Source organism: Periplaneta americana, chromosome 12, assembly GCF_040183065.1.
Source record: "Periplaneta americana isolate PAMFEO1 chromosome 12, P.americana_PAMFEO1_priV1, whole genome shotgun sequence".
NCBI classification, from domain to species: domain Eukaryota; kingdom Metazoa; phylum Arthropoda; class Insecta; order Blattodea; family Blattidae; genus Periplaneta; species Periplaneta americana.
In genome coordinates this window covers 136,356,062-136,366,510 of record NC_091128.1, presented here as the reverse complement: position 1 = coordinate 136,366,510, position 10,449 = coordinate 136,356,062, and the positions used below count along the sequence as shown (strand labels likewise).

At 32.4% G+C, this 10,449-nt stretch overlaps 1 protein-coding gene across 1 annotated transcript in view; it reads right to left on the bottom strand.

The window, feature by feature from the left end:
* Positions 1-1,966: 1,966 nt before the first annotated feature.
* Positions 1,967-10,449, bottom strand: part of LOC138710919 (alpha-tocopherol transfer protein-like) — a 151,187-nt gene continuing 142,704 nt past the window's right edge. The window contains exon 8 of the mRNA XM_069842116.1: positions 1,967-2,258. Coding sequence (XP_069698217.1) covers positions 2,155-2,258 — 104 coding nt within the window. The 3' untranslated portion in view covers positions 1,967-2,154. The remainder of the gene's footprint in view (positions 2,259-10,449) is intronic.

Sequence of the window (10,449 nt, the reverse complement as noted above, 5' to 3'; positions counted from 1 at the left end):
AAATGTTGGCAAACAAAGAAACAAATGCTAGGGTAGTGATAAAAATAAACAAATGCTAGGGACGCGATAAAATTAAACAAATGCTAGGGACGCGATAAAATTGTGAGATAAGCAGCCATAATTGGTTGAAAGACGTCCTTTCGTACCGTTTTATTGGTCAAAAGTAGTGTGATGTAGTAAAAGTGTAAGGCTGGCCGTCCACTGGAACCGAATTCGGCCGAATAACAACTCAGCCGTTTACGGTCGTACACGACCGAATGATCCCACAACAAGAGACTGCATTACCGCGCGTCCATTACACTCGTCCTATTCGGCCGTTTGCGGCCGAAGACAGCCGATTCGATCCAATTCAGATGGGATTTTCCGGTCTCATTCGGCCGAACAGGGCAACACGTGGTGACTGTTTCCATAAATTTCGCCATGAACACCGAAAAATTAATTAGTTCTTGTGTGTATGTGTTTTTTTTCGTTAAACAAGTGAAATAAAATTTTTAAGGCTTAACAAATTATTATTCATGTACTACTTACCTTAAGATCACTGGCAAACGTTTCTCAGGTGGTACAACTTCTCTGAAATTTGACCATTTTGAGATTGATGGACGAATTACATTTAAAATATAGCTATTGTAATGTATCAACATTCATCCGATAGTAATCGAAAAACATAGCACTATCCTCTAGAAGTTTATTGTGTAGGCGTAGATGATGAAAATTACCCAGGCGACACCTTTCTCTAAGCATCGGATATACCCTATATTTTCATCGTTCCTTAGAAGCCATTTGTATGCATGCATGCATGCATGCATGTATGTATGTATGTATGTATGTATGTATGTATGTATGTATGTATGTATGTATGTAATTTTTAGTTGGTTATTTAATTACGCTGTATCAACTACGAGGTTATTTAGCGTTGATGAGATTGGTGAGAGCGAGATGGTATTTGGCGAGATAAGCCAAAGATTCGCCATAGATTACCTGGCATTCAAGTTACGGTTGGGGAAAACCTCGGAAAAGCCCAACCAGGTAATCAGCCCAAGTGAGGATCGAACCGCGCCCGAGCGCAACTTCAGACCGGCAGGCAAGCGCCTTAACCGACTGATTCACGCCGGTGGCTGTATGTATGTATGTATGTATGTATGTATGTATGTATGTATGTATGTATGTATGTATGTATGTATGTATGTATGTATGTATGTATGAGCATGTAGCACGAGGACATACAACTGGTAATTGACGGCCGAAGCGTCGGCTCCAGTGGACGATCGATCGGCTTTTCTGTCGGTCGTCCGGTATTCGGTCGTATACGGCCTAACAAATATTCGGCCGTTCACGGTGCCAGTGGACGGCTAGGCTAATAGTCAACATAACCTATAGCATTTCACATGTAATTCCGAGACTTGTCTCGCTCTTCCGTAACCCTACAAAGGTATCGCTCCGATACGTGTCTAAACATACAAACATTATTATACTGAACAGTGAACAGAAGCACTTGCCTTTGTTGAGATCGGAGTCTGTCTGTAGCGTGGTGAATTCTGCACAAGAGCAGCATTAAGACGACTGCGTAATACAATTTTTATAATGTTTATTTACCTGTACATAGTTCTTATGTGGAAAAATCGGATTAATCATCAACAAGATACAGACCGATTATTTAGTCCTGACAGCTCGACGACGCGAAAGAGGGGAAGTAATAGGAGTAGTGGAGAGAGCTCCGGAGTAGAGATAAGGGCGAGCGGTCAGTAAAGGAATGCAGTACGGCTTAACTGTACTGGAAACATACAGCTCTACCTCGCGCATGACATCCGATCGCTCTGAAGGCAAGCGACTGACTAACCCAAACACCCCTTGGCGTAACTAAATGCACTCGCCTAACTCAGGCGCACATTGTCAGCGACTGTCAAGACTAAATAATCGTACTGTATTATAAAAATGCATTACTTTATAAAGTCACTTAATAAGTGGATTTGTGTTTTGTAACAAACAATGATGCAATTTATTAGAAATCGTACACAATTTTACACACGTGTGAAAAATATATATTTAGAAAAGTCCAGAATTATAAATGCACTGCTGTAGCATATTAGCGAATAAATATTGTGTGTTGTTAACCGGTGTATAGGATCTACTTCTACTTATGGAAATGTGACGTCATCAGCTTCTTAATTTCACAAAGTCACTTCCAATATCTAACTTCGCATCTTCCAAGACTTTCTTTGCTTCATCCATATCGAACTCGTATCCTAGTTGTTCCATTTCTGTAACAAGAAGAAACACAACATTTACTTAACATTTCTATTTTCAACATTGTTAACAAGTTTTATGTTCCTGTAAATAAACACACTGTAAATATAATATCTATTATACTTCTAAGGAACTAGTGTATCGGAAGCAGATAGCTGTTGTTGATTTGCTAATGATTATTTTGTGGTTATATAAGAAATCTGCCAATTTTCGCGCATAATTTGCAAATCATCCACAATTAGCCCAGACTTCCGCTGTACCGAATGACATAATCTCCCAGATTTAATGGTGATTTCATAAATTTCGTTTTAACGTTATGTTTTCGTATTATTATTATTATTATTATTATTATTATTATTATTATTATTATCATCATTATTATTATCATCATCATCATTAAATGATTATTTTTATTACCAATTGTAAGGCATTTAGTATTATGTTGTTTGAACTGATACAGTATGAAGACTCTACTTCAAACTAGTTGAAGGATAAGCTACCAAACATTGTAATATTATTGTTTTCTGATTGCAATCTTTCATAAATTAAGCAATTATTTATAAACTGCAGAATATCTGAAGACAAAATGTATAATCCAACGCAGAGAATCACTTTTTGAATATCCGATATTTTTGTACTTGTTCAAAATTTCATAATTTACAAATCCGATACTTTAATAATGTTTAAGTCGTCACAATTACTGTAATAAATATCGGTATCACCGTAATCTCTTCTTCCTTCCCATATTTATCATCATTAGGTGAGAGTTGGTTAGTATCGGACATCGGGTAATATCGGACAGTGTGTTTCTTTCATCTACCACCATATGGTAGTACCTGAATGACATGGTTACGTTTCTGTGATGTCGCATACAGAAACGTAACCATGTCATTCAGGTACTACCATATGGTGGTAGATGAAAGAAACTCACTGTGCGATATTACCCGATGTCTGATACTACCCAACTCTCCCCTAAAATAAGTTGAGATATGTGATAAAATGAAACACGTTTTAACTGTACTACTAATACTTAATTAGTTACGCTTCATTAAATGTTATAATGCTACTCTGAAAGAGCGATTGGATTGTATGTTTTTCATTTTATATAAATACCGTTAATATAATTACCTATGACATTCAATTACACAAGTACTGGCTAAGGATAATTAAATTCATTGGCATTAATGTTAATAATATCGTCTCTTACACAACTTACTTCAATTAAATACGAAAGAGGTGGCCTGGTTTAGAAATTGATATCGGTAATATAAATCAGAGCAAGGTTTCTGAGAAAATAATGTGCATATAAGAATATATTTGCTTAATTAATTACAACAAATTTAAGAATCAGATCATGGGATTGCGCAAAGAATGTAGTCGCGATATTCGTCCCAGGATACTCGAAAGTGGATTGAGAATAATTTATTAGTATGACGTCATATTCTAAATATCGTATACTGTATGCTGTTGTTTAGTAATACGATTTAATTTTGACAAAATTCATGAAATAATATATTCATGAAATCTTTCCAAATTCTAACATTGCATAGAAGATTACAATTCAATATGTAACAAATTCACAACAATAATCGCATTTTTTAATTATTATCCAATTTAATAAACCCTATTTCACCCTGAGGTATATTAGGGTTATAGTTGGTATCAAAATACATATTTTATAAGCAATAAACAATAATAAAATTATAATACAAAATTGTGGTCAAGGCTACAATTCACATGAATTATGTACAAGAATGCACCTTAATGAAAGAATGGGTCGTTTCATAAAGCCTCAAGGCATGTCTCTATATTTATATCTAATGGTTATAGGAAGAAATATATATATATATATATATATATATATATATATATATATACACTAGCTATTAAACATGTTATTTTAGAAGCAATAAATAGCTATACTAAGAGATGGCTTAATATTTACTAATTAAATACATTTAGTAACAACAATTGGCAATAATCAGGTATTACAAGAAATGACTCAAAATTAGAAATCAAATGCCTAATTAAAATAAAAATTAAAACCAATAGTACAATATTATAGTATGCGAAATTGAAGACTTACAGTTTCATTATAGTTGATTAGAACTAATACGATTTTTTTCCCCCGGAATAATTTAACATTTTACAGTTACACGGATATTCTATTCAAGAAGGACATGAAATACTTATATGATTTGGAGTTGGTAAGTATATTGGTTAACGGTTTGGTAAATGTATAATTTAAAGTGTTCGGTAACAACTCAAGCTCGTATCTTTCACGGCAAAAGACTGGACAATAATATAATACATGTTTGACATCTTGAGATTCCTCCCCACAAATGCAAGTTGCATCGTTTTTAATATGGAATCTATTTAAGTATTCCCCGAATTTTCCATGCCCAGTCAAAAACTGTGTCAGTACGAAATTTGGCGTTATTACTTTACATTTATTACGATCATAGACCGTTGGAAAATACAGCTCTTTTGTAAGAATTCCCTTATCACTATTGACCCATCTTTCGTTCCATTCTTGCATATAATGTTCTTTGGCTATTTTTTGATATTTGATATCGGACACGAATTGTACGACAGTGGCACATCAGAGTTGGCATTATTCAACTATATAACTTAATTTAAGTTTGCATGTCAAATTAATTGTAACAAGAACACAATATACTTAGTAAAATAACAAAAAACCAATTGTGTAACGTGATATAAAAGATCAAACTGTAAATTGAAATTTATTATAATTAATGTGAGAATCCATGCTTTTATTTCAATGTCATATGACGTATTTTAGTTACAAACACCATAATATTATGGCAGTACATTCAGATTTGATAATTCGCACCAATTACTAGCTATGCATAAGCTGTAGTGAAATCCTATATGTAATAATTATTGCAATTTTAACTTATAAGGGCCATACATTTTAACAATTATATCAACCATGGGGATAAATGGCTCCGAAGGGCCACTGCACTCAAAACCTCCTTACCTCACTCCACCGACTGTACCTTCCACCGACAATCTCCTCCGCCTGGTGCTTCGTAAAGATACGCTTCATTCAGTGGCGGGTATGGCTTCGATCTCGGGACGTCAGTTTTAGGAAGAGTGGCAGAAATAATTTTTGTTGCTTATAAAAAGAAGAAAGTCTGTTGATTAATATGCGGGTTTAAAATAGCGCATATAAAACGCTTCAATATTAAACGCCACTTTGATTGGAAGCATAAAACGGACTTTGGTGATATTACAGATATTTATTTACAATTTTAAAAGCTGTTTTCGTAATATTTGTGAAGAGATACAAAACAAGATGTGTTTATGATATTTTCCGGGTTTAGTTACTTATTATTTTATTAAGTATCTAGAACTTAACTTACTTATTTAAAAGTTTGAGTGCATATAAGGCCTACTTGATGCGATTTAATCAGTTCTGTAATATATTTTTAAATCTATTTCTCTTAGGATTGGAGAGAGAACGTAGACTTAATGAACTGAAATCGGAGTCAAATGCACCCCAGAATGAAACCTCTCGACAGAAAATTTTACGTGAAAGTTATCGAATATCCTGGCTTATAGCTAAAAGAAACCGCTGTTTTTCAGATGGGGAATTCGTTAAACATTGCTTAGTGATTGCTCCGAAGAGGCCCAGGAGTTCATAACAAGAAACTCCGAGAGCCATCAACAACAAAATGAAAACTACCAGTATTGGCCTACAGTAGTATTTCGTTTCATTCATATCTCATATATTTCATTTAATATGTTTCAAAGTTAAATGGCAATGGAGCTTAGTTACTTTATTTAGTGTTTTTACATGGGTTATTGATTATGTTGATCATTATATTGTGTTTAATATGCTTTCAAGTTAAATGACAATGGAGCTTAGTTACTTTATTTAGTGTTTTTACATGGGTTATTGATTATGTTGATCATTATATTGTGTTTAATATGCTTTCAAGTTAAATGGCAATGGAGCTTAGTTACTTTATTTAGTGTTTTTACACGGGTTATTGATTATGTTGATCATTATATTGTGTTTAATATGCTTTCAAGTTAAATGGCAATGGAGCTTAGTTACTTTATTTAGTGTTTTTACACGGGTTATTGATTATGTTGATCATTATATTGTGTTTAATATGCTTTCAAGTTAAATGGCAATGGAGCTTAGTTACTTTATTTAGTGTTTTTACATGGGTTATTGATTATGTTGATCATTATATTGTGTTTAATATGCTTTCAAGTTAAATGGCAATGGAGCTTAGTTACTTTATTTAGTGTTTTTACATGGGTTATTGATTATGTTGATCATTATATTGTGTTTAATATGCTTTCACGTTAAATGGCAATGGAGCTTAGTTACTTTATTTAGTGTTTTTACACGGGTTATTGATTATGTTGATCATTATATTGTGTTTAATATGCTTTCAAGTTAAATGGCAATGGAGCTTAGTTACTTTATTTAGTGTTTTACATGGGTTATTGATTATGTTGATCATTATATTGTGTTTAATATGCTTTCAAGTTAAATGGCAATGGAGCTTAGTTACTTTATTTAGTGTTTTTACATGGGTTATTGATTATGTTGATCATTATATTGTGTTTAATATGCTTTCAAGTTAAATGGCAATGGAGCTTAGTTACTTTATTTAGTGTTTTTACATGGGTTATTGATTATGTTGATCATTATATTGTGTTTAATATGCTTTCAAGTTAAATGACAATGGAGCTTAGTTACTTTATTTAGTGTTTTTACATGGGTTATTGATTATGTTGATCATTATATTGTGTTTAATATGCTTTCAAGTTAAATGGCAATGGAGCTTAGTTACTTTATTTAGTGTTTTTACATGGGTTATTGATTATTTTGATCATTATATTGTGTTTAATATGCTTTCAAGTTAAATGACAATGGAGCTTAGTTACTTTATTTAGTGTTTTTACATGGGTTATTGATTATGTTGATCATTATATTGTGTTTAATATGCTTTCAAGTTAAATGACAATGGAGCTTAGTTACTTTATTTAGTGTTTTTACATGGGTTATTGATTATGTTGATCATTATATTGTGTTTAATATGCTTTCAAGTTAAATGACAATGGAGCTTAGTTACTTTATTTAGTGTTTTTACATGGGTTATTGATTATGTTGATCATTATATTGTGTTTAATATGCTTTCAAGTTAAATGGCAATGGAGCTTAGTTACTTTATTTAGTGTTTTTACATGGGTTATTGATTATGTTGATCATTATATTGTTTTTAATATGCTTTCAAGTTAAATGACAATGGAGCTTAGTCACTTTCTTTATTGGTTTTAAAAAGAAACAATTTATTATGTTGAACATTATATTTTTTAATATGTTGTACAGTTACATGACAATGGAGCTTTGTTTTTTTTCTTTATTGTTTTTTAAAATAAACAATTTATTATGCCCATCACAAGGCAGTTCAAGAACTTTTCGTGCACATGATAAAGAAGTGGTTATAAAATTGAAGAATATATAATTTGCCTAATCACAGTAGGTTCCTGTAATAATTATTGTATGACACGTCATGCACTTCATATAAACAAAAGACTGTAAAGTTTTAGAAACAAGAAATAACAACGGAGAAATTACTGACGCGCAAGGTGTGTCGAATCCACCACTGCACTTGACTTAGCAAAACAACTGCGTTAACCCTCGCCTGCCAATCAAACGAGTGTGGAGTGAGTAGGACACGTTCCCTCCCTACTTTGCTGATAGTCCCCATAGCTGAATTATATGTATTTGTCTTTTATCAATATTTAAAATGTTCCATTTTACTGTTATTTATACAGGGTGATTCACGAGGATTTACGGCCACTTACGGAGCTTATTTCCGAAGACATTCTGAACAAAAAAGTCATATAAACTTGTGTCCTAATCTCAATATTTTCAGAGTTACACTAATTGAATTTGTTAGTAAAATACCTTTTTTATTTAGTTTTAAGGGTAAAAGAATATTGCAAATAGAGAATGATCTATTCACAAGTATCATGTGTTGAAGCTAAGGATGTGTTGTTAATTGCTTCGTACAGATTTTGTTTTTCAATTTTTAACTAAAAATTACATTATTCTTATTATTCTTACGCACCTATCACAATTATTACAAATCATAGGACTTTAGAAACTTCATTCTTTCCAGTTTAATTATGCATGCTAATGCTCAGTCTTAAATAATTCACAACAGTTGCGTGAGTTATTTGTAACAATTGTGATAAATGCTTAGGAAAAATGTCATTTTGTAGTTAAAAATCGAAAAAAAAAAAATCTGTACGAAGCAACTATGGAATTCACAACACATTTTTAGTTTCAGAATACTAGCTAATTTGAAGAAATATTACTCCTGAATAGTTTGTTCTTTATCTGTAATATTTTTACCTTAAAACAAAAGAATAATGGTATTAGTGTAACTATGAAAATATTAGGATTAGGACACATGTTTATATGAATTTTTTGCTCAGAATGTCTTCGGAAATAAGCTCCGTAAGGGACGGTAAATCCTTGTGAATCACCCTGCATATGTAACTTAAATATTTCAATTGACATGCACAAATATTTAAATATTGTATGAAAATGCCTGAAGATTCCATTGAGGCGAAAACGTTCGCGATACAGATAACATTAAAAACAAATTATTATATATGGTAATAGTAATATGCGTTACAAGAGCGTTATGTTGAAGTTTCCATGTTCGAGGAAAAGTTTGAAAAAGCGAAACGTAGTTGAGCTTTTTTAATTTCCGAGAATTGAAAGAAAACATAACGCTCGTGTATCGTACATTATTTTGTGCGAAGATCGTTTATTACACACCTGAAAGAGGAATTTTTAATTAGTTGCAATTAAATCTCAATCTTGGTTTCTGTTCAATGACGGCAAATTAGCAAAACAAAAATATCTATATTTAACATTGTTGCTTTAAAATGTTTGCTGTGTTTACTATACTCCAGCAGGCCGTGATATACGTCTGTCTTTTTTTTCCCCCAGTCCATAAATGCGAACTTAAAACAAACGGTAAGGTTATGTAATGATTTATTTTTCATTTTAATATTTTAACAATATTATTTACTATAACATATTGCAGTAATAACATCGGCATCTGGAATCTTGTTGATTTTTTCATGGCTTCCTTAATGTTACTTGCATCTCGAATGCAGTAACTTTAGTGGAGTTGTAGAGTTTACTTAATTTTTGCAAATATTTAAAAACAATAATTAACAGTGCAATTTAGGTGAAATTGCAGTGGTAAGTTTCCAATTTATAATTATTACTATATTGAACGTCTCTAAAAATAATATGTTAAAAGCCTAAAGCAGTAAAATGAATATGTCACTTAAGCGGTAAGAAGAGGGAAATTGTTATGTGTGTTAGGTTGGGAATACTGAATGTGGAATTTTACACTTTCCGCGGATTGGTTTTGTGCGGAAACCAAGCAAATGCGCACGATCTCGCACAATATTTGTTTCCTAAATAGATAAGTCATTTGAATGAAAACCATAAATCAAATTAATTACATTGATATAACACTATTTCAGTGTTTAATTAACTTCGCTGAGAACAACTTTTGACTTGGTAAACCAAAGAACGTTTTTAGGACAACTTTAGAAAAAGTACGATTTTATAATTTACGATAACACGATTTTATAGCTTATGGTAACCATGTTATGTGAAGATAAATTTACAATAGCTAAGTTAACATTTTCTAGCATTTAGTATAGGTATATTAATTGTTACTCCTATTCTTGCAGATTAATGCGAACATGTGAAGATGTACAACGAAAGCAGTTTAATGGAAAGCTGTTAACAAGGTAAGAACACCTCGTAAATTTATTGATGAAATGACTATCGAAATCTCAGTCAAAGCTGAAGCTATATATTCTAGTTAATGTTGAAATAAAATAAAGTTTATTCTTAGTAACAATAAGAGTACGGTACTTCATGGAAAATGAAGTCGTCATCATCGTCATCATCATCATCATCATCATCATCATCATCATCATCATCATCTCCGTTTCTTTCCTAGATTTAGTGCTTGCTCCGATATAGAGTCGGCTGCGGACAGTAGAATTTGAAACCCGTGGATATGTGGTCATTAGTTGTTAGTGGTAGTCTATGCAGTGTGGGCTCATGGTAACTCGTGGGATCGGGGTTGAGGGACCGCGGTGAGGCCTACGTGAAAA